General features: G+C 39.6%; 2 protein-coding genes across 4 annotated transcripts in view; both read left to right on the top strand.

Moving 5' to 3' along the window:
- LOC100578165 overlaps positions 1-17,886 on the top strand; it is a 78,292-nt gene extending 60,406 nt beyond the window's left edge. For both annotated transcript variants that reach the window (XM_006559771.3, XM_006559773.3), the window contains 3 exons: positions 8,628-8,693; positions 8,843-9,116; positions 16,117-17,886. In XM_006559771.3, coding sequence (XP_006559834.1) covers positions 8,628-8,693; positions 8,843-9,116; positions 16,117-16,252 — 476 coding nt within the window. In that variant the 3' untranslated portion in view covers positions 16,253-17,886. The remainder of the gene's footprint in view (positions 1-8,627; positions 8,694-8,842; positions 9,117-16,116) is intronic.
- The window catches only part of LOC410967 (ABC transporter G family member 22), a 145,800-nt gene that overhangs the window by 21,376 nt on the left and 98,845 nt on the right, over positions 1-25,579 (top strand). The window contains exon 1 of one of the 2 annotated variants that reach the window (XM_026439742.1): positions 19,164-19,322. The exons of the other annotated variant lie outside the window; for it this stretch is intronic. The gene's annotated coding sequence lies outside the window, so the exon portion shown is untranslated. Of the gene's footprint in view, positions 1-19,163; positions 19,323-25,579 lie in introns of those variants that run through there. 2 annotated transcript variants of the gene reach the window in all.

Raw genomic sequence — 25,579 nt, 5'->3', positions numbered from 1 at the left:
GTTACCTCTTCGTCTCCTTCTCTTTTCTTTTTTCTTCCTACTGTCCATCAAAAAGAGAGAGAGAGGGTTGTTTAAATTTAACCCAGGCTCGATTCTTCTCTCGCCTCTCTTCTTTCGTTGTTCCTTGGCCGAACAATAAGAGTCTCCGTGTACAGAATAGACGATGTAGTACCACCGACCCTTGTTCCGGGACAATTCGGTCCGCTTAACGAGAAGCAAAAGGACGACTTCCGTTCCTCTGATTCCACGTTCTTAAAGTCTGGATTTCTGATCGTTCTAGGCAATTTTGCGGGATCTCCTACACAAATATCCTCCAAAATCTATCCTTCTCTTTACAATCCTCCCTTCGAGTCAAAATCATCATCTATACGAAGCGAGAAACAAATTTCAGCACCTGAGATTCCTCCCCTTAAAGTCTGGATTTCTGATCGTTCTAGGGAATTTTACGGGATCTCCAGTCTCTAGAAATTTTTTGAACAAGAGAGATCCATGATCCATAAATCTACAAATATCCTCCAAAATCCCTCCTCCCCTTTACAATCCTCCCTTCAAATCAAAACCATCCACACGAAGCGAGAAACAAATTTCACTATCACCTGAGATTCCTTCCCTTTCTTAAAGTCTGGATTTCTGATCGTTCTAGGGAATTTTACGGGATCTCCAGTCTCTAGAAATTTTTCGAACAAGAGAGATCCATACACAAATATCCTCCAAAATCCCTCCTCCCTTCAAATCAAAACCATCATCCACACGAAGCGAGAAACAAATTTCACTACCACCCTGAGATTCCTCCTCACCTTTCTTAAAGTCTAGATATCTGATGGAGGATCGTTCTAGGGAATTTTGCGGGATCTCCTACACAAATATCCTCAAAAATCGCTCCTTCTCTTTACAATCCTCCCTTCGAGTCAAAACCATCATCCGCACGAAGCGAGAAACAAATTCCACCACCACCCTGAGATTGCTCCCCCTCTGGCGCGCGAAATCGTCATGTGTGGGCTTCGTCGTGGCCACGGTATTGACACTAAGCGTTGTTTAGGTCGGCCGTTTGGCCGATGGGAACAAGAAACCTCGGCCCAGCATTTTGGCTCCGGTCCACGGCGAGGCGTGCGAGCCGACTAGCCAAGCGGACTAGTCCGATCGATTCCGCCGCCCACGCGCCGCGATTCTCGTGTTCGCGGCCTTTATCTCGGTTACGGCTTTTTACGTTGGCCAACCTCGTTCGCCAACCGTGCGTGTGTGTGTGTGTGTGTGCGCGCGCGCGTGTCGTGCGCCTGAGTTTGAAACAGGCAGCGCTAGATTCGATCTGTCCCCCGCTTTTATCGAGTTTATCGCGCGACTTCTCGCGGGGTGGCTTCGACCTTTCCCCCTTTCTTGTTCCTCTCTTTCTCTTTCTCCCTTTTCTTCTTTTTTTTTTTTACGAGCACCATTTATACGCGTCCTGTTGGCCCAGTGTTTCGCAACGTTTTTTTTGAGACGTGACCTCATTTTATAGCAGGCTGGAATAGTAATTTTTTTTTTCAATAGGGCCAGGTAAATGTAGCATATTTTTTTTTTACATAGAAGAATATCGGATGGAATATCGAGTGTTGTTAAATGTAATAGTTTGTTTATGGTGGTTAAGAGGAGAGTGTTAGTCGAAGAATGGAATCTATTATTGCATTTTTCGCAATTTTCTGCGGTCGAAACAATTTTATTTCGAAAGAATAATCGTATATAGATATCCTCTTTGAAACTTTGTGAACCCCTCCCTGTTGGTGGGAGGGGTCACAGGTTGGGAAACACTGTGCTAGCGATCGACTAGCCGCGTTTTACAACCGTGTCTCCATTTCTTTTTTTCTTTTTTTTTTTTTTCTTCACCCCTTAGACGATCTTAGATTTTAAGACCGTATAAAAATGTCCAACCTTATGTGAATTTTTTATCTGTCTCCTTTTTTCATTTTTTACTTCTTTTCTCTCTCTCTTTCTCTCTCTCATTTATTCGTTTTTTTTATTTATCCAAGTTGGAATCCGTCGAGAACGGATTCCTTTTAATGGAAGTAGTTGGGATTTCGTTGGATTGTGTTTTTGGAAACTGGTATCGAATTACGCGACTCGAATATTCGGGGAATATCGCGTGACGATTCTTTTATTTATTACGCTTAATTAACAACAAAGATCTTGGAAGGGAAAAGAATCATCCTCCCGTTAAATATATTTTTTCTCTTTCTTGCGCAAACTTGGAATATCCAAAACATTGAAAAATCTCGCTCAAAATCTTGCGAATAACCACGTGTAATCTCGTTTCGAGGGAAAAAGAAGATACTTAAGATTCCCGTCTACGCGTCTACGCATCCGCTTATTAATCCTTATCAAATTGAAGGAATGACCGGGAAGAAAGTGAAATGACACATTTCGCCGATCCGTGTACCGGCTCACGTATCGCCCAATACGTATTATCAACGGATACGCTATTGGCGAAAATTTCAAAATTTGTATTCAACCGCGGCCGAAAACGAGCGTCATACGATACGAAACCACCCGTTCTTTATCCGTCCCCTCCCTCCGCCCTACGAAAAGATCGGCGGGATCGAACGGCGACGCGTTAATTCACTCGACAATTAAATTAATGCAAATCTGTCGTCTCCTCATCCATTATTCCCGAGGTATCGTGATCGAGGAACGATCGATCGTAATCGTCGAATACCACCGGTTTTCCAAGAAACCACTTGTGGTGACGGAGCGAGAGAAAGAGTGAGGGAGAGGGAGAGAGAGAGAGAGAGGATCGGTGGAAACTCGTAAAAGGCTGAGCTATTATTTTATGACGTTCCATCCACGGTGTCGAACCGTGTCTCTGACTGAAACGTTATTATGCAATGATGACACAGCCGACGTGGATCGCCATGAAAACGGCGACGGAATTACAGAGGCGGCCTTTCATCGTTGGCTAAGTCTCTAAAACGAGGAGGCCGATTAATGACAGCCGATCTGACTCTTCGTTTCTTTATATATATATACATATTTTTGCATTGCTTTTCTTTTCGTTTTTCGATCAAAACAATCCCGTTGTTGCAGAATTATTTTTTTTCTGCGCGCGATTGAATGATTACTCGCAATAACAATGTGCCGCTTTCTCGGATGGGATAGGTAGCAGTTGTTTTTGCTCGGCGCACGAGGTTGGAATATTTGGGTCAATTGGTATTTTGTTAATTAATTTATCGAGGTTGTTAGCGTTGGCAATGGAGGGATTAGAGATTGTAATTGAACTGTAAACGTGTAAACGTGTAAACGTGGTTACGAGGAAACGATCGATCGATCGGAAAAATTTCTCTTCGATTCTTGATCGAGATACGATTTTCACGATTTCACGGATAAAATATAAACTCTTCTAGTATGAACTCGAGGATGGAAAGAAAAGTTAAAGGGGATGGATCCATCCCCGTTGCGTGATCCCGGAATCGGGGCAACGCGAGTGGCAAACCTTCTGGATCTTCGTGAACACGCCGGCTTATGCAAATCACGCGTCGCTATTTACGATAGCGCGCGCGCACGTTCACTATTGTTTTCTCCGCGTTGGCCGGCTGCGTGAAAGGAATAAATTTGCCTGGTCGAATCGATCCTGAAACACGCCTCTAAAATTAGCCTCGTGGTTCGACATCCACCATGATTTTCGGCACAGATCCGAATTTCCTTCAGAAATGTTTCTCTCCTCCTTCGTCCAAGTTCAACAATCGTCACAATCCGCTTCCGTAAATTACAAAATTTGGAACGATTTGAAATCGATCTTGGAAGAAGGGAAGTTATTATATATCTCATCGGTTGGAGAATTTTTAAGAGAGATTTTTCAAGAGTGTTGGCAATTGATCGAATTTTTTAAACGTGCCGGATATTCTTCGGAGTTGAGTAACGAAAGTTGGCGGGTTTTAACGTTTGAACAAGGGAGAAAATACACGGACAACACACGGTGGTCGGGCATATTTGTCGAGCAATTATTGATTCGCGGTGAAAATGCGCGTGCAATTGATATATTCCTCTCGAGAGAAGGATTTCCGAAAAAAAAAGGGGGGAAAAAAAAAAAAAAGAAAAAGGAAATTTTTCACCTCACCGACGATCCTTGATCAAACACTTTCCAATGTTTTGAAACAATCAAATAATTACAATTAATCCGCGCAAACAAAGAAAGTGAAAGTTATACCTATCACCTTTTGATCGGGGAACCCGTGAGAGATTTTTCCTCTCTAATTTTGTCTCATCCTCCGTCGTAAATGAAGATCCTAATGAAAAGCAAACAGAGAACGAAGGGAAAGGAAAGGAATAATGAAATTTTATTATTGAACTTTAAATGAAACTCTCGTTAAGATCTCGTCGTACTCGTCGCGTGTTTAAAGAGAAATGAAGAATCCGCCGTCAATCAACGCCAACCGTTTCGCAACCGATGATATTAAAACCGATCCCCCAGGTCCCAGCCCATTAACACTTATCTCATCGAATCGGCGCGAGACAATCGGCAGAGAAGGAAAACCGAGCTACGTGTTTTATCCTGATCGATAAACACAGTCGCTTATTTATACATCGATGACGAAGAGCCTCTCTTTCCAAGAATACAAAGAGAGATAGGAGAAACGCTTCCGATTATTCCATTTCGGAAGATTCAGAAATTCGATTCGAGGGGAAGGAAAGATTTTTCGACGTTGAAACTTAAACCGTTAAAGTTATCTAATAATCGAGGCAACTTGGAAGCGAATTCTGGGAACAGCTTCTCTCTCGGAGCGGAGGCGTCGCGAGTTGCGTAGCGAAATGTGGGACAACGGAGCCGGGTCTAGGCTGAGTTATTCAGATTAATTGTCTTTTAACTTTGGCCGGTATAACACGCTAGCCACGGCATGTGTCACTTTCGCGACTCGTTTATTCTCATTCCCCGTATCTGTCGCGGCGTATCGAGGAAGCGGCAAAGGATAAAACAGCCGATTGGCCGATTCGTGTTTATGGTACACGCGCGCGCGGTTTTTAGCCTTTTGACCCTCGCAAGAGAGTGTTCACGCTCCTTTCCCATCGCGTGATCTCTTTGGAATTTATATATATATGTATTTGTGAGTTTTTAATTTTCCGTTAATTCTTTTCTTTTCTCTCAACGCATATTTCTAGAAACTATTTCTTTACGATTTGTGTTACGGTTTCTTGCCTTTTCTTCGTTTGTTAATTTCTTTTTTATATATATATATCTCGAGAGTGAGTTTAAAAATCACGTAGAAATTTGTCTCGATCCGGTTAAAGAAGCGGTTAAAGGGGGCGCTCGGAAGGGTGAAAGTGGTTTCGCCGAAGGTAACGGGTTGGAACGATGTTAAGGCTGTCGCGGAGTTCACGAAGCCGGTTATTCACCGGTGTCGCCGCTGTAATTTATCAAGTAATAACAATTTTACACTCGGTTGAGCCCAGTAACTGTCGTTCGGCTCCGCGTGCAAGTTTCGAACAAAAGTAAATACCTTATTTTATCCCTCCTTGTAGAATCGGAAATAATCTGATTTTTAAAACTGAATCTCGTCGAAACGATTGGACGTCGACCGCGCAGGATTAATTATTACTCGCCTCTTTCCTCTCGCGGACGCGGAAGTCTCGCGAGATTGTGCAATCGGCCGAGTGTGGAGAGGAGATTGCGCGTAATTTAATGAATCGGAGAGAAGTAACGGTCGCGCTCGAATTGCAAATGCTGATTTTTGACATTCCACCGCGCGTTGGAACACGCCTGACCCACTTTGTCGAGCAGCCTGCGATACCCGCGCCGCTCTCTGCAAATTTATCCACCACCGTAGTCGAGTAGGAAAAAAAAACCTCCGTTCACGTTAAACGATCTCTTCTCTCGATCCTCGAATAATACAAATTCCAATTCCAAAATCTCCTTTCGAAACGATAATTGTAAAAACTCGATACGAATCACAATCCTCCTCCCTGCTTAAAAATTCCATAGAAATAATAAAAGAAGATCGGAATTGAATCGAGTCCCAAAGAATCGTCCCAATTCCGTAGAAATTCGATCTGTGCTGCGAGAGAAAGGTTAACTCTTTCCCAGGGAAGAAGGGGACAGGGACGAATACCCTGCGGAACTGTATTATAAATCGAAGGAGGAGGAGGTGAAGGAGGAGAGGAGAGGAGACTAAACTCGAGGCCGGAACCACTATCCTCCCCGTATCGGTTGTAATATCGTAACGTAGCGGTAGGACCTAGGAGGAAGAGACCTCTCCCTCTCCACCCCCCCCCTCTCTCTCTCCTCCTGATATATTGCGGACACCGGTCGCCTCGTCGGAGGGAGGAAGAGGGAGGGCGGGTGACGGCGGTAGTAGCGGTTATAAAGATTTGTAGGGACAGGTTCCCCCGGCTACCTACGAGCACACAGCTGCTCGTCCTAGCCAAGGAAGGAGGATCGCGGATGGAAGATGTCGGTGGAAGGTGTGCAACGGCGGCACCTCTCTTCCTCGTGTCCGCCGCGGCTCACCTCGTGTACGCGCGCTCACGTTCATACACCTACACCTCCGCCCGGGGAGAGGCTACCCGGCAACCTACCTACCTACCTACCTACGTGATCCTGCCCGGCTAACACACTGCCACACTAACAACCCGCCATTCTGCCTCGTAACGGTACATCAAGCCCGCTCCTATCCGCGCCGGTCCTTTCGGCCTACGTCGCGCCGCTCCTCGTCTTTCTCGCGAGAGGATGCTGAACTTTTCTCTCTCGAATATTGTAAATTTATTTATGCAAGATTATGATGGAGTTTTTCCTGAGTTTTTGAAATAGAAGTTGAAGGTTCAATGGAGAGTTTCGGTTCAGGGGAGCATGATTTCTACGTCGCGCCAGAGAGTGGCCGCTCCTCGTCTTTCTCGCGAGAGGATGCTGAACTTTTCTCTCTCTCTTCTCTCGAATATTGTAAATTTATTTACGCGAGATTACGGATGATGGAGTTTTTCCTGAGTTTTTGAAATCGAAGTTGAAGGTTCGATGGAGAGTTTCGATTCGGGAGAGCGTGATTTCTACGTCGCGCCAGAGAGTGGCCGCTCCTCGTCTTTCTCGCGAGAGGATGCTGAACTTCTCTCTCTCTCTTCTCTCGAATATTGTAAATTTATTTATGCGAAATTACGGATGATGGAGATTTTTCGTGAGTTTTTGAAATAGGAGTTGAAGGTTCAATGGAGAGTTTCGATTCGGGGGAGCGTGATTTCTACGTCGCGCCAGAGAGTGGCCGCTCCTCGTCTTTCTCGCGAGAGGATGCTGAACTTTTCTCTCTCGAATATTGTAAATTTATTTATGCGAGATTATCGATGGATGATGGAGATTTTTCGAGTTTTTGAAATAGAAGTTGAAGGAGAGTTTCGGTTCGGGGGAGCGTGATTTCTTGACGGTCGTTCAACTCGGATTGATAATCGATTCTCTCCTTTCTCCGCGAGTAGTAGGTTTTTCACCTCTCGCCTCTTTCTCTCTCTCTCTCTCTCTCTGTCGGAGGAGATTGGCCGGCGCGGGTTCACGCCGGCGAGCGTGCACGTGCTCCCAGTGTCACGTTTATGATGCGTTCAACCTTCAGCTGTTTCGTAGATTTCTCCGTGGAAAATTTCTCTCGCTCGAGGAATAAATAAGAATATGTTCTTCTCCTCCCCCAAATTGTATTGAAATTTTTAATACGTTTGTCTGATTAAGGAAGAATTAAACGTGATATATATATATGTATTCGAAAAATAATTTTCAAAGTTGTACGAGTCTGTCGAATTCTAAGCTGCCAACGGGACTCTCGAGTATGGAGAAAAGGAAAGAAAAAGAAAAACGAAGGCACGCACGAGCGTGGAGGATATATACCCTTGCGCTTGTGGAGGAGGAAAAGTAGAAGGGGGGCGGGCAAAAAGAGCGAAACAAGGGGAGAGAGAGAGAGAAGAGGAGGGAGGAGGAGGAGATGGTGGAAGCGTGTGCCGCCGAGTACTTTCACACGGAGGTGAACAACACGCCGCGGTATCCAGGCCAGGGGTGGCCAACCACTCCTCTTCCACCCGAGATACTCTCTTTCTTTCGCGGAGGAAAATTATTATTTTTTTTATTTAAACTCGAGCGAAATTCGAAAGGGGTAGTGTAAGTGTGAAATAATAATTTGCACTTTGATATAAATATCATATTTATTATAATAATATCGTTGTACAATTGGTATTAATTCATCTACGTGGCTTGCAGAAGATCCTTTCTCTCTCTCTCTCCTCTTCTATTTTGCCTATCTACCCATCTACCTTTTCCATCCTCCTCTTTCGGAATCATAGGCCTACCTGCAGCCGATGAAATGATCCTAATGAGTAGATTTTGCGGTCTGTGGTGATGGACGGGGATCATCATCATCATCCTCGTAGTCGTTTTGCGTAGAACCGATGATTTAAAGGTGGTCGACCCTCTTTTGTGTGGTTAGGATCGTTTTCGCAGGTGGGTTCGCGCCAGGGGCCAAGATCGATTCGAACCTGTCGTAAAGTAAATGGGATAGATTTCTTTTCTCTTCTTAAGAATAACGAATACTCGTGAAACAGTATTCTATCGAAAGATTATTACTTTCCTACTTTCCAATTCCGATTCACTGTTATTATTTCCCCGCTGTATTTTTCTAATTTCATTCTCCTCTCTGTTTCAGGTAAGAACGCGTTGCCTATTCTATCCTATTTGAAGTTGTCTCATCGTTCTCGACATTTTCATACAGGTATCGTACATTTACTTTCCAATCAAATTGAAGAAACGAAGACAATTTTCAAGTAACCGAAGCCAGTCGATGATAAAATAACATTTCCAAGATCAATCTCTCTGAAAAGAAAAAAGAAAAGAAAAGATTTTTTTGCTCCTTTAATTTAGACGACGATCTCGAATATCGTCTTCCTGCGTATATTGAAAACGTATCCGCACGATGTATTCCGAAACGTGGAGGAGGGAATTTGGAGGAGGAGATCTGGCCAATTCCAAGCCTGGAAGGATCGAGAGATCTCGAGTATCGAGGCAGAAGGAAGGTTATCGTGCTCGATCCAAAGGATCCCTGTGTGTCAACGGAGGAGGAATCGGCGGCTGCGTCCTATTTCGATCGAGTGGCCGGCCGCCATGTTGGAGATAACGAGGCCCTCGGCAGTGCCAGGTGGACACTGGAGTGGATTGTCCCTTGTATTAAACGCGTATCGTGAGAAGATGAAGGAAAAGTTTCGAAAAATATCTCGATTTATCGATCTCGTTAAACGTTTCGATCGTGCCAAGGGGAAGAGCTTCGAATTTAGAGTTTTACATCGTCAAAATTATTCCGATTTCTTTCACTTTATCGTTAATAATAAAATCAATAAAAGTAGTTGGATAGGAATGATCGAGTTGTGAAACGTTATCGAGTCGTTATCGGTTATCGTATCGAGAATAGAAGAAAGAAACTCGTCGTGTTATCGACGACCAAACAAATCGGCCGTTTATCGATCGGATTCCTTTGCCCGGAAAAAGTTCGTAAATCATGACGCAATCGTGTGGCGGGGGATAGAAAAATCTGTGACCGACACTCGTACAGTTTGCTCGCCAGTCGTGCAAAACTCTTATCTCTATATATTCGCTTCGATATTTGCCGCATACCGTGGATGAAAGTCGAATGAACCGTTCATTGTGTTACGAATCGATAAAACTCGGTTCACGGATCGCGAAAAAATCCTCCTCTTCTCTATTCAACCTCCTCCCTTAGAAACGATCTTTAATTGCTGATTGTTCGAAAGAATTTGAAAAATTCTTCACGATTCTTCGTAACGAAAAAGAAGGATATAACTTGAGAAACGTTTCGTTAAATCTCGAGTAATACTCGATCTCGGTTCGTGTAGGATAAAAGTATTTAGGCAGCGTGTATCTATGACACGGAAGTCGTTTCCAATTACATCGATCCAAGGCGGAAAGCTGCACGAAACATACGTCACTGCCACGGATGATCGATGTCGGTGGCCCGTGTAACGCGACCACCGACGAATGCGGCCGATCACTCGAGCAGGGGCGCATCCGGGTCAATTAAGATCGACAAAATTAATATCGAAAGGCCGGCGAAGCCTTCTTTCGAACCCTTTTACGATTTTTCATTTTCTTTTCTCTTCTCGCTTTCTTAGAGAAGAAGCAGATATCGGGAAAGGAGGTTTTTCTATCTTAAAAGTTTCGATAAGAATAGTGGAGAAATGCCAAATGCTATCGATTTGCAATTTCCAAAAGATATTCGTAATCATAACACGCTCGAAATAATTGATTCTATATAATGATAATGCAACATGATCGAAATCGTAGATTAATCTCGAACATGTGAGAGGGAAAAAGGTTTTTCAGCATCGAAGTTGATCGGTCGATGAGCGACGCGCGTGTGACAGCTGATTCCTTCGGTGTCCGACTCAGCTGTCACTTTCTCCTTTGAAACGCGCCTCTATCATTTCCTCCAACTTGCATCCCTCGAAATTTTTTCCAAATTCGGAATAGAAAAACTCCTCAATTCTTTTCATATTGTGAATAAATATACTTTTGAAAAGAGCGAGCAATTTTTCAAAATTTTAAGAACGCGAAGATTGAAAATAAAATTGAATGGGCATTCAATCCATTTTCATTCGAATTCGAGGAGAAAATCGTCTCGTCGAGATATCGGTTTCGAGCGCAGGAATTCGGATTCTCTTCGGAGGGAGCTAAAGCGAGAGACTCGGGTCTCTCCCGTGCATGCATTGCCACGCATTGCCTCGGTGCATTGCCCTCGGACTTAGATAGAATCGTCTACACCCACACCGCGCCCCTTTATGTCATTCCGCCGCCTCTCGCGCCCGTCTCACGCGCGATAACGCTCGCGGAATAGCGGCTTTCCTCGGCGAGCGAGACGATCGAGTGAAAGCTCGACTCGGATGGGAGGAGATCCTTTTTTTCTTTTCTTTCTCTCCCCGATGATTCGAAAGAAAGAAGGTGAACGAAATTGGATTTGCGTAGATAGAAATTTTGCCTTAATTTGAAGGGAAATAAGAGTGCGTGCAAAAGATGATCGAATGGAAATTACGTAATTTCGGCGTATTATTATTTCGATGCGTGAAGCGAAAAAGAGAGAGAGATGTAAATATTTATAGACAAGTGGAATTAGATTGTTTACAGATTGCAGAGATTGTTATGCAGCGGAGAAAGTCGAGACGTATGATTTAAATCGGAGAGACGAGGTTTCCAGTTGGGAGAAAGTGGGGTTTATTGTTTCGTAGATTTAGAATTTTTATACGCGGCCAATAAATTCATATTGAAAATCAATTTACCCATAATAGCGAGATCCTAGCTATCTTTGTCCCTCCTAACAGAGTTTCTTATCATAAGAAACAAGTAAAAATCTAATCCCCCGTGAATAATAACATCAACATTAAATCTAAACCTTGTAATAACATCAACAAACCATCCTCTCCAATAATTATTTCACTCGCTCCCCGTTTCCAGGTTAATTAAATACGGTGTAAACGAACGCGTAGAACGTTAAATAATTACCTCTCTTCTTCTTCCATTTCTTCTCCCATTTTGCCGGTGATCTTATCTCTTATCCCGGAGAATCTATTCGAGCGAGAGAGAAAGAGAGGTTAAAGGCTCTCGCGCACAGATCGGGTGAAATCTCACGAGTCGGGCGATTATTACTCGGTGACGTATGGTTATTCAGAGATGCAAATGTGCAGTTTCTGCGGCCGGCACACGCGCGTCCCACTTTTCTTCGCGGTCGGAATTTTATTCGCGGCCTTTTCCATTCGCGGGACGAACGCACACACGCACGCACGCAGAGAGAAAGAGAGAGAGAGAAAGAGAGATACGGAGAGGGTCGAACTTCTCCGCCAGTATTTGCGGTGAAACGTAACACGCGATACAAAACCGCCGATACATAACCACCTTTCATGTATCTAATCGCGATGAATTGATGGCAGAGAAGCTGCATCTTTTCGACAACGAATTTCGATTGATTGCGGCGTGAATTAATTGATTCAGAGAGGATTGGAGGAGGTTGATCGAGTTTATTCGAGATTAGATTCGGTAATTGTTGCATTGTCGGAGTTGAATATTTTCGCGAAATGACGAAACCCTTGCCCCTTGCGAAAAAATTTTTGCAAAGTACGCGTCGAGGGGTGAACGATGTGTTTGCACAGCTGCGAGTGGAACGACCGTAGTGTAATGTGTAGGAACGAATAGGATATTGTCAGCTCAGCGTTGAAAAATCTTCGGTCGAGGTATTTTCCTATTCGACGAATCAACGTTCAAGGGATCTTTTTTTTTTTTTTTTTTTCCTCTACATTCCCTTCTCATCGATTTCATCAGCGAGAGTTTATATATCATATACGATTTAACAAGAGCGTACAAATTGAAGTGCATTATTGCGCTCGAAATCTCCAACTGTATCGATTACCGTTATTCGATACTCGACACTTTTAATCATCCGATAAATTTTTTTACGAAATTAAATTGAACGAGAGTTTACGCGCAAATTTCGTGGAAAGCCTGAGAATAATCCATCTTCGTTTTCGACGTGTTAGAACGTGCAGCGCGTTTAATTAAAAAAAAAAAAAAAAAGAAAAAAACGTCAATGCTTGAACGAATAAAAAATCAAGCATTTCCATAATGGACGACGCTCTCGCTCGTTGTGCTGTCGGGATCCAAGGTGCAACACACGCGTGTTGTTCGTTCCGTCGATCGATGACTCGGATTGGAATTGCATTCGTGATTAAACGATCGTGCTGATCATCGATCATAGAAACGATTCGTGAGAAGGGAAGGGAAGGGAAATAATACACGTTCGAAAATTAATATTGTTAACAAGGAGATTTGTTTAATTTGTTCATCCAATATATATATATAATTCCACCGATCATACCGATTAAAGACACGAAACATTATATATTTTCATCGGATCGAATTCGATTAAAAGAAATTGAATCGTTCGATAATCATTTAAAATTGAAGATCGATCGAAATAAAGAACCAAGAGAGAGAAAAAAAAGAATATTCCAACGCATCGAGTAAATTAGTCAAGTGATATTTTAATAAGAAGAGAATATAACCCCGTAAATCGATTAAGATCCGATCCCCTTGATTTTTTCCCCCTTTTCTTCCGACTAACCTGTAAATTATAGGTTGCAAGTGGCGGCTCGAGCAACACTCGGTATATCGCGCTCCAATCGCTCAGACAGCGTGAAATTTATGTGAATAAAAAAAAAAGATACACGCGGCGGCGGCTAGCATAATGTGTGTATATATATACATATATATATAGAGAGGGGCACGTGTGAAAGAGAAAGAGACGTTTTCCAGCTTTTGCTGATTACACGATGCATCGGGGAAATTTGTGCCAGCAAAAATCCGCGCGACATGCCGGGTACGTGTTGGTTTTAATGGCGCTGCTGCGCGTCAGAAGAGCGATTAGCTTACCGCGATGGAGACGTGCTAGATATTTTTGACCAGATAAACGATTTCTCTCTTTCCCTCCCCCTCCCGACCAGATTTGCCTTCGCGACTGGTTTCTCTCTTACTCGAATCGTAGATGAAATCTCTAATTCGCCATTTTCCTTATTATTAATTAATTTCTCGATCATCGGATTAAGCGTTTTTGAAACGTCTACCGGTATTATTAATCGAATTGAATTTTTCTCTTATACGGTTTTGAATATTTAATCGAATTGTTTTAAATCTCGTTACTTTTATCCTCTTCTTCTCCAATAATAATCGTTGAACGCAAGATTTTTTTTTTAAATCCGGACACACTTTACTAGGTCGATCCCTTTCGTTTCGGTTGAATTGGCCACAGTGCACAGTATTCGACCCGCGAATTCCCAGACTTTCCAAAGCTGGAAATGTCAGGAGGCTGTGAAACGTTTGCTGCCAGCGGCGACCTTTGTCGCGTCTCGCCTCGCGGATACGTCTCTGCCAGAGATAATTGCTCGCTTGATCCGCTTGCCTCCTGTCTACGTGGCGAGACGCGAAATCGATCGACCACGTTTCCGCTATTTTCAGTGTTCTATGGGGGGGGAAAGGATGCGACGAATCTTTCGAAAATGATTGATCGAAGGAAGAGTGGCATTGCCTCTTAATGTATAATTTTTCTCGAAGCTTGGTCAGATAATTGTAAATATTTTTGAAAAGGAAGAAAATGAGAATTTTAATGCTGAATGAATTCGTTTCGAAACGAGGGGAGTAGGAATAGGAAAGGGAAAAAAAGAGGAAAGAAAAGAAAAGGATCAGACGGGTAGCATTCCATTTCGATTACCTTGGCACAGATCCTTTCTTCGTTCTTCGCCAGACTGTCGTATCGCATTAAATTTTGCTCGGTGCATGAACTCGGTTGTGCATAAATAAAAACCGCACGATATGTTATTTAAGGTCGGTAACTCGTTCGCTCGATCTAATGCCTTCTCTCTCGTCATAGCAAAAAATCCTGATTCTTTCTATAAATTTAATATGTTATATATATATTATCTTCCTCCTGATGTATCAATTGTAACACTTATCGCCCATAAGCAATCTCATATGATATAATGCACATCCCCAAAAGCAAAATTTGCATTTCCAAACACAATATCCGTACCGCTCCACTTTCGTGCAATTGCAATTAACCTAGCAAATACTCGGCGTCGTCAAACCAAGTCGAACCTTCTACGTACAAGAAACTTCTCCTCTCCTCTCTCTCTGTACGACCAGCTCTCGCGGCAACTTTGCCCGAAACTTCTCAATATCCGACAAACTCCCTCGGCCGAAATTTCCACCAAACGTGGACCGGTCCCCGTGCATCGGGCGAGGTGGCAAAAGGACACAGCCTTGCTCTTGCATTTGCAATAACTCAACCTTTCGAGGCTTCATCGAAACTCTCGAACACGAAGGGAACAGTTTGACCCGTTTCTGTACAGGGAGAAGGCTGCACAAACGTTAAGGCCTCCTACTTTAAATCCTCCTTTAGGAAGAAGCTTTCAATACGGTGCCACATTTCTCTCTTTCATATCTCTCTCGAATCTCCATATCGCTTTCAGAGAATATTTTATATTTTGTAAGGGAATTTACTTTCACGAAATTTATATACAAAAATGGATTCCTTGGATCGATTTCTTCATTTTCGTGGATACGAATCTTCTTCTCGATTGTCCAAAATTAAATAACCCAACCTCGCCCTTTCTCGAAGAGCGCCTCCATCCAGAAGAAAAGTCAATGCACCACTTGTTTAATATCGCGAAAGATGTTCGCGAGACAGGTCTGGGAAACGGTGGCTCCACCCCTTCCGCGCCCCCTCCCCCGCGAACCCCGACCCCGGCGGCGTCGATAATTACGAAATGCACGGCACAGGTTGCGGCCGGCCTCGCAGCCGCCTCGCTCCAGATCCAAATTTCTGGCGGGGCGAGGTCGTTGCACCCGCGGCCGAGCAGCGACGACGAGAGCGAATTCGAGAGATCGAGGGGGGTTCCTCCCGGCGCGGAGGTTGTTGCGGGGGAGGAGGAGGAGGAGGAGGAGGAGGAGGAGGAGGGAAGGGTGGCGGTAGCAGGGAGGCGGTAGAGAGAGGGAGAGGTTGATGCCCGGGTTTACTTCCTAGTCTGCCGGTTCCCTGTATCGACCGGATAGCGTCCCGACGTCTATAGCGTTTGCCCGACTCCTCGGCCCTCTGCCCCGTCCTCTGCTATATAAACTCCTCTGCTCTCTTTTCTTCTTTCCACGGTTGCGGCGACCGCGTCTGCATCCGTCTGGCAGGGGTGGGAGGAGAGGAGGGGCGCATCCCCGTCTGCCGTCTCTGGAAAAACCGTAGGTCAGTGCTGGTGGACGTCTGCAAAATCGTGTCGGGTTAAGGGGGAGGGAGGGGCGTTGAACGATGCAGCAGAGCATCTCTCTCCTCGAGATGCTCGATTTCTTCGAGCTTTCTTCCTCTGTTTCTTCGATTGATTAATCAATTTCCACGTTCGAAACGTTTGGGGAGGGGGATGACGAGTTAAGTTTGGAAACAATTTGTTGGACGATGAATGGGATAAGTACGAAGATCGAGTTGAACGATCTATCTTTTTATATATTTTTTTTTAAGAAAGATTATAATAAAACACGTTCTTTAAGATAGCCTCTTGAAAAGTTGTAGAAAAACAACAATCGTTCCGTTCTTTTCTTAGCGACGCCGATCATCGATCCTGCGACAACTACGGAGAAACTCGATTACGAAGATTGACGTTCACCGGCAGCAACTTTCCAAGAATTCCAGGCACGTTAAGAGGCAGAAATACCGATATATTGAAACGGGTTAAATGATAATCAGAGACCGTGGGAGTGGTAGTTCCTCGAGGGTGCGCCTCGGTTGTTGTACTCTCAAAGAGAGACGACTGACCGCGGTCGCCATTTCGGCTAATTTTTTTCCTTTCTTTTTACTGGGTTAAAACCACATTGTTGCGGTCATCCAGTACTGTTTTTTGGTAAATTATCGTATTGCCGGTAGTGTTGCACGCGGATTCAGAATCGGAATCGATTTTTGTATCTTTTGATCCTCGAGCGAATCGATAGATATTTTAGAAAATACGATACGATTCGAGTTTTCTTCGTAAATTAAAATCTTTTCGATTCTGTTAAAAATCGTGTAATGTTTTGTCTTATTCGAGTTAATCTTAAATCGAGATATTTATTTTATATTCAATTTTTAATGGGTTTTCTTCTATTTCTTCTTTTTTCTTTCTGTTGGCTTATTTTCGTGTTTGATTCGTTCAGAAAAAAAATAATTTTTTTAACCTTAAAATAAGCGTGACAATAGAGTTGAATCAGTTTTGTAAAATTGAAGTTTCAATTTTTGTTTCGTGAAAAAATGTGGAGGGAATCGATAAGTGAGAATATTTAGAAACGACACGGAATACTTCGATTGAGTTCAAGTGTTTTTTGCAACTAAAAAGTTTTTTAACTTTAAGTTTTTTTTCTTCTGATAATTAGAGTAAAACGTATAATTATTCTATTTTTAAATCAAAGTAATGTTCTTTGGATATTCTTAGTGCTGAAGTCTAAATAGTTGTTGAAAAAATGTTCTGTAACATTTTCGTAAATTGTAGCTCTGAACTTGGATCTTGTAAAAAATATATGGTACGTTATATTTTATGGTTAATTGAGAGAGAGAAAAAATAAGCGCAACTCTTTACAGCGTTGGATATTTTATTATTTAGGTTAATTATCAAGATGTAAATGGAAATGTATTATGTTTCTTCCAGATCTTTGATGAATTAGGATGGAATGTGTATAATGCTTTATAACGTTGCATGATGTGTCGTAACCCTATATTTCCACGTTTTTAGTTATCAATCTGATTAGAAAATATGTGTATAATGTGATCCACATTGTAATGTTGAAGAATATTGTAAATAGGACGATGTAGATGAATAATTTATACGATATATTGCTATGTTTATAATTATGTTGACGATTCTTCTAATTGCATAAACATATTATAAATAAATAAAAATTAATATTACTTAATTTTATATATAATTTTATATAATTTTATATACTTAAATTTATTTCGATTGTATAAAGATTATCATATATGTGTGAATATATGTTATATTATTCAATCTGTAATTATAAATCATAATACAATATTATAATATTAAAAATTGTATTATCGTAGTTTTTAAAAAGAAATTAAAAAAGAATTTTAGAAACAAGAATTTTGAATCGAAAAGCGACTTAAACGCCCTCACTTCGACGCGTCATTCTTTATAAAGTTAACCTGTTGATTAAGAAGAATATGGTTGTGCGTATTACGTGGATTATTTGTAGTTTTGTTATAATTTGTGTTGTGCCAGTGATTTTTCTTTCTATGTAGACACAAATGTACATTAATTTCGTATCATTTTTCACAATTTCAACGTGTCAACTTGTAAAGATAAACTCATTACGTTTGTCATGATATTAGTTGTTCTTTTTAGGTTATAGTCACGTTTGCTACGCTTAAAATTGATCTAACGAAAATAAATTCTCTTGTGTTCTATCTAGTTCTTTAATTTCGTCTAAAGAAGATTAATTTTTATAAAATTTTCATATTTTAAAATTATTTTATTAATAGGATCATTTCTTAACCAAAAACTTATTATATAATTAGAATTTATTATTAGATAAATGTAAGTATAACATAATGTATTCTGAATATAAATACAATGATGAACAGGAGATTTAATTGAATCATTGTAAATAGAAGATTCTTAAATAAACAATTTATTACATCCAAGATACATATTAACAATTCATAAGTTAATTTATCTCTCTTAGTTATAGAAGATTACATGTTGCAATCATACTTTCAAATAACATTACAATTTTCTTTCATCAATTCTTTTCTTTTGATCAGTATCAGTTCTCGATTATATTCGATTATAAACGAATAGTTTTTTCATATAATCTAACCTAACTTCATGCAGTCGATTACACAATCGATCTCGCGATGACATAAAATCGATACAAGATAGTTTCGTGCCATTGGAAGATTGCATAGCATTGTCAATTTTCGTTGTTGAGGAATTGTACGAAATTCGCGATTCATTATAGGTTATAAAACTATGAAACATCTCGACATTTCTTATATTTGAAAGCGGTGCCGCGGTGCAACGAACAATTACGTAACATGGCAGCCAAGCAAGTGGAGTTGGCAATCCTGTTCTCTTTTGAGACGCGCCCACCTTCTGTATTTACATATATTTACATGTTAATATGTAGGGTGCATCGGATAGCGTTACAACCTCGAGCGATTCATTTCTTAGTCGTGTTAACAGATCGAAAAGTGATTCAAGAAAATGCGAGAAGTTGAGGTCATATTGTATGAATGAATTGTGATAATGTGAATATTACAATGTTTGCCATGATATATGTTCCATCATGTTGCCGTACATGAGCGTGTAAGAAAAGTGTTTTAAAATTTTTCTTTCTTTCTTTTATATTCAATTATCGATTAATTATCGTATTAATTCTTTTAATTGCGAATTATAAGTGATAAATTTTTGTTGTTAATAGTTTAATGCTATACAGGTAGATAAAAGAAGTAGATTATAGTGAAAAAAATATAAACTAACCTATACAAGAAATTTTTCATTGATGTTTGTTCTAAAACAATAATTATAAAAATCAAATATTTGACGTGCAGAAAAGAATACACATTTTTAAATAGTAATTATTAAATAGAAATTTAGAATTAGAATTTAGATTTCATATTAAAGTTATTCGGAAAATGTATATAAACGTTCGAAGTATAATAAGCGAGGAGTGGGAGAAAGCTGAATTCCGGCAGTTGTGTGTAGCAAGTCGTTCTGTTTACATCGATTATTGCGTCGCTTCGATTTCCTACGTAAAAGTAAGTTTTAATATCATTTAATTTATTACATTTTTACATATTATATTAATATTTTAATTGCATATTTTCTTATATTTCATTATACATTACGTTACATTAAATTTTGTAACTTTATATTACGAATAAAAATGATTTATGCCTATTCACTTTCGATATACGTCATAGTTCGTGTACTTTATATTCGTTTAAATCGAACTTAACCTCTCGTTAAATTTTTATATTTCGAGTCACATTTCAAGTTATTTTTTCCAAACGTTTCATTTGAAAAGTTAGATTGTCGTTAATTTTAGGTTTCGATTAGTTACATATCAAATTATTTCTTTCAAATATTTTCACGTTAACATAATTTACACTTCCATTACGGTTCTTCAACTCATTAATATTAGACTCTCGTTAATTTTTATGGTCTGATTATTCGCGCTTACATTTCCAATGTAATTTTTTAACGCATTTTAACGTTACATCTTCCTATAATATTCAACAATATTCGTTTATATTCGGAAATAAAAATTGTCTTATCGTTAATTTTCAAGCATCGGTCATTGATCAGTTGCGCAATCGGTGTATCGTATAATTGAATCAAGTTTAATATAGCAGTAATGAGAATGCATATGGCGTTGCAGACAGTATCGTTAACTGATATCGTATTTCAATTTACATGCGCTCGATAATATTATCCGCGATATCGACTCTGTATTTTAATTACCTTTCGTCGTCAGTCCGTGGAACTCTCGTTTTTTTCTTATGCAGTTCTCGTTTCTTATTTTCCCGATCGTTTTTCTGTTATTAAGTGCATGCGTCAAATAAATGTTCTTATATATCTACAACGTGATAACCGGCAAAACCGTTATTTCATACGAAATCGTTCGTATTAATAATGTCGAGATAAAAGATCAGTGGCAAGATACATGGGATTTCTTACCTTGCGTATGGTCACGCAAATTTCCCAATCGATATCGAATGTTTTCGATGTTCACTGTGCGTGGAAATGTTGGTAAAGGTTACCATTTTTTAATAAGAAAATACACATAAATTTAAGTCACTTTTACATTCTGATATTCGTTGGCTTGTAATTTTACGAATAAAATATAAAATAATCCATTTTTAAAAATCCCCATTCAAGAGCTTTCTAATGATAATTTCGTTAATATATCGAATAGCAATAGTAGAGAAATCGTTTATTTTCTTTTATCATTGCTTTTGCAATATTCTTGAGCAATTTTTTTCAGTTTATCAATTCATTTTTCAAAGTTCCATTTTTATCGATCAAAACTCTGTAATAAGCAATACTTTTACAACTTTTCACGATTGAAATTCGCCTTTTGAAACATTGCTAATTAATTGATTTCGATATCAATATCCATTCCAAAGTTAAAAATATAATTTTTATGAATAAGAATTTGAGTATTAATTGCTCAGCTTTTTTTTTTTTTCTTCATAAAAGGAAGTAATATCTCAATCAAAATTAATAAACATCGTCGAATGAAAGACGAAGAGCTCGTAACTCGTAATAGTTTCATTTTTTCGTATTTTTTATACGATTGATCACGCATCTCGAACTCGTATTATCATTTGAGAGGGAATGGCCCTTGAACAGTCGACGAAACAATCGTGAAAACGTGAACTGACCCATTTAGGGCCCTTGCCAATTTTCTGCCCGTTGATTATCGAAAGCTGTTCCCCTGTTTCTTCTCTCGCGCGTGGACCAAACGAGGGATTGTTTTCGGGGGGGGAGGAGGTTGCGTAATGAAATTGAAGCGGGTTATTTCGCGAGGATAGGGGGAGGATTTTCGTTTAGCCGTATTATGTCGTTTGCCGTTTGAAATTAAAGGGAAAGTTTGTGGATAGGAGTTGAATTAAGCGGGCGGAGGGGTTGTTTGTTTGTTTGTTTGAGTTGCGTAATGGGATTGAATGGATGGGTTTCTTTTAGCCGAATTTGTTTTCCATTTCGTCGTATCCGTCTGGGGTTGAAAGTTGAATAGAGCTGGCGATTGGGCTCTGAATTAGGAGATAGTGATCATTGATTGAGTTGTGTAATGAAATTGAAGTTTAGGCTGTGTTTTTAATCGAATCTCTTTTTAAGTTTGTTTCGTTTCCAAGAGTTTGGGGCTGAATTTACAATTGAATTGGAATTTCCAGTTGAATTAGAAAGTAGTGGTTGAATATAATGAAATGTTTCGTTACACAAGAGTGTATTTTTGATTGAATGTTTTTTTTTTTCTGAGGTTTAAAGTTCAATGGATTGTTTGATCGAATTAGAATCATTATTTGGTTTGATTAATTGGTTGCATTGAATGAAATTTGGTATATTGTATTTCTTTTTAATCTTTGTTTTGTGGAATTTTGAATTATTTCATTGAATTAAGAAATAACTTCTTATCTTCTATCAGAAAATAGTAGAGCAAACTATTCCTACTGTAAAATGAATACAAAAATTTCTATAAATAATTCACAAATTTCTTTCAATGTTTATTCACTCAATCTATATATAAACATATTTTTATTCAATACACAATAATATCAAAATTGAATTTTCCACACAAACAAATATAATAAGAAATAACTCGTTCCAATTTTAGAACTTCATTTACATCATCTTCCAAATCCATTTCCATCTTTCGAATAAACAATCCATCCATCTACTTTTAATAATATCTTAAAATATATACCAAATTATTATTTTCCATAGCCTGCTCAATGTAAATAAAAAAATACCTAGAAAATTTTCCAAAACAGACAAATTCTTGTTCCAATTCGAAAAAAAATGTGATTCTTATTATCTCAGATATCTCAGAATTCGTTTCAAAACTCGATCTCGAAACTCTGTGCAACCACTCTGGCTCTATCATTCGCCTAATGGCGAGTTCCCATCGTGTTCCTCGGCGATCCGCTCGAAACGATTTTCGAGCGTTGCACGGGCGTTGGGAAACCGTGCAGCGGTCTGTTTTCGATAGATAGCGAAACATATTCCCCGGATCGAGTCCATTAATCCTTTCTCTCCGCCGAACGCTTTCGTTAAATAAAACGAGGTTGGGACCGCCAGGTTGGAAAGGCTGGGAAATGGGAATAATGCACAAGGTACGATGTCTAATTGTGCGTTTCAAAACTGTTCTTGTTGTGGAGGAATGTTGAAATTCGCCAACCGGACTCGTTCGATGCATTTTATTCGGGATTGGTTGGATTAATCGAGAGAGATTTGAAATATGGGATCTGACGAGCTTGCGTATTTCGATTATCGGGTTTAGAAAAATTGCTTGTAAAATTGCGAATGGATGGTGTAAATGCGTATGAAATACTCGTTGATTAAATGAGTGAAATTTAGATGTGAAAATTAAGATTTTTCTTTTTTTCTTTTAAATGTAAAATGATTGTTAAACATTCGAAGTTTCAATCGAAACGAGTATCATTATATATCGAAACAGGAGATCATTATATATTATAGGAAATGAACCGAATACCTTTGCACTTTTTTGCAAAGAGATTACAAGGAATTTCAATTAAACGCTGTTTCGACATGACTCCAATTTTAATCTTAAATTTTAATCTTCACCCGTGTTTCTTAATCTTTCGAATTCTATCTCGAAGATTTAGAAAGTTTGCGTAGATTAAAAAAAAAAGAAGAATTGTTGCCTCTCTATATAAGAATTATATAAGAATTTCACAATCGTTAAACACATTCTCCTATAATTATCCCAAAAATCTCGCACAACTCCTATAAATCAAAAAAAAGAAATAAATTCATCCTTCCCAATCATTTCAATATTCCTTCCTCCGCTCTTCAACCTTCTTCCTTTCTTCTCCCTCCCTCTCGAGAGAAGAAAAGAATAAGAATAAGAATAAGAATAAGAAAAAGAAAAGGAAATAAAAATTCGCCAAGAGGAACCTCAATGAAGCGGCCATCGCAAGGTGGATCGATGAAGGGTGCCGGAGGAGGAGTTGAGGACATCTGGCAGGGTTGAGAGCTGCTGGCGGGCCAGGGTGGTAGCAGAGAGAGAGAGAGAGAGAGAGAGAGAACGAAAGAAGAAGACTGGTGGATAGGCCTGGTGGGGAGGGGAGGAGGGGTGGCCGACGGGGGATGGAGGAAGGCTCAGGTGGAGGGGTCGGTGGTGGTGGTGGTGGTGGCGGTGAGAGAAAGGTCGGTGAACCCGGGGTCGATATCCGCACGGCGACCGACCAACCCAACATCCACCCCAGACTCCCTGCCTCCGCCAGCTGATTTACCTGATCTCCCCGATTAAATTGCGCGAGGTATATACGCTTTTTCTTTCCGGCAACTGCGCCACGAGCCGCGTCCTTGCGACCGTCGCTAAATCGAGCCACGTGTTCCGCCTTGCACTTTCGCCTTGTTCAATTTTTCCCTTCCCCTTCCCCTCCCTCCTCCCTTTTTTCTCTCCTCCCCCTTCTATTCGTTTTATTTCGCTTCGCGTGTGCAAGTTGCTTGGGTTTTGTTTCATTTCGAGTTTTTTTTTTTGTTTCCTTTTTTTTTTTTTTTTTGCTCTTTAGAGACTTTTAATGACGGTAGTGAAGGTTTAATAGCGAAGGTTTAGAAGGTTTATCGTAGGATTTATACAGGATTTTTTTTCGAATGAAATTGTCGGTTTGGTGTTTTAAAGCTCGAGTTGGAAAAGTTGAAGTTTATTATATTGTTTTGCAGGGAATTGTATTTTTTTTTTTAGTAGATGTTTTTTTAATTTGAAGGTACGGAGGTTGGATTCAATAGAGTGGGACAGGTTTTTTTTTCTTTCTCTCTTTCTATGTATATATATATTCTTTGAAGTAGAATGTGTTTTATTTCTTTGAAACTGGAGCTTGTAAAAATTGTTTGATTTAGATTTGGGATTGAATAATGTAGGAAAAAGTTATGAATGGTATCTAGATTTTGCATGGAGAGGAAATAGATAATTGGTTATTATGCATTTTATTTATACTGTAGAATTTTTCTCAATTATCTCTGATCTCTGGAATCCAAAAATATTGTATTCAATAACAGTTAAATTATTAAGATTAAAAAATACTTTAATAGAAAGATTCTTAAACATTTATTTTCAAAAAATTCCAAACGATATCTTTTTTTTAAATCATTATTTTTGCTCTCTACTATTTTTTTAATCTTTATTCGATAAGAATATGAATGTTTCGTCTAACAAAAATATTTTTAACGTCTGTTTTTAATAATTCCAGACGACATATTTCCAGAGATCACCGATTCTGATTTCTTTTTTTCTCAATCTTTCCATTTCTAGTTTCTAGAATCATTCATCGCGATGAAATATTAATAAAAGGCTTGGCATCTATTTTTAAAAAAAAATTTCCAAACGATATACTCTCAAAGTTCAGTAATTTCGAATTTTTTTCCATGCCTCTATCTTTCGCCGTACCCTCGATTATATATTTTGATCTAAAGGGTAGAACTTTTTCTGGCATAAAACTCGATGCATCGAAAAATCCTTTCCGGGTTAAAAGTTCGACTTTTATAGCTTTTCCTCGTGCCCATCTTTTTTTTTTTTTTTTGATACCATTTCAGACTATTTTTTTTTTTTTTTCTGCAAATTTTCCGACCCAGCGACCCTTTTCGATCGTTACACTCCTCTTTTTTCTTTTCTTTTCTTTCTTTCTTTTTTTTTTTTTTTAAGTCTCTATAACATGGAGAAAAATCCTATTCCAAGTTTTTTTTCCCTCCCGCAACGAGAGGTCCCTTTTTAAAAACGCTCTTCCTTTGGGAACGAAGTCAACCTCGTCTTTTTTAAATGTGTACGTAGCAGGCACTTAAATCCTCTTGAATACTTCATGCAATCCGCGAAGTCTAATTTTCTTTGCGAAATCCTTTGCTGCTTCACGAGAGGTATGAAAGAATTTCCTACCTCTTCTAATTGGAGTGTTGCAAGATGAATGAGCACGAGAAATGGGATAAAAAAAATTGAGGAATAACAGATGTTACAGAATCTACATCTTTTTCCATTTGTATTATAAAATTATCTTCCTAGTTTTCGGATCGATCGATCAATTAAAGTTTTTCTAATTGCAATAATTTCTACCCCTTCCCCATTTTTTATCTCAACCATGAACGTATTACCTTCGAACAACGAATATTTAATCCTTTGCATTTGGAGTAATATATTCCACAATTTTCAATTATATATTATTCCAATAAAAATTGTTTGATTAGAAAAATTACGTATAGTATCCTCTTGAATTAATAATCATCCCAACGTTAAATTATTCGAAGAACGCTCTCCTCCGCGCACAAAAAGACCAAT

This window comes from Apis mellifera, linkage group LG3 (genome assembly GCF_003254395.2).
Source record: "Apis mellifera strain DH4 linkage group LG3, Amel_HAv3.1, whole genome shotgun sequence".
Taxonomy (NCBI): Eukaryota; Metazoa; Arthropoda; class Insecta; order Hymenoptera; family Apidae; genus Apis; species Apis mellifera.
The sequence above is the reverse complement of the archived record's forward strand: the minus strand, read 5'-3'. Positions and strand labels throughout refer to the sequence as shown.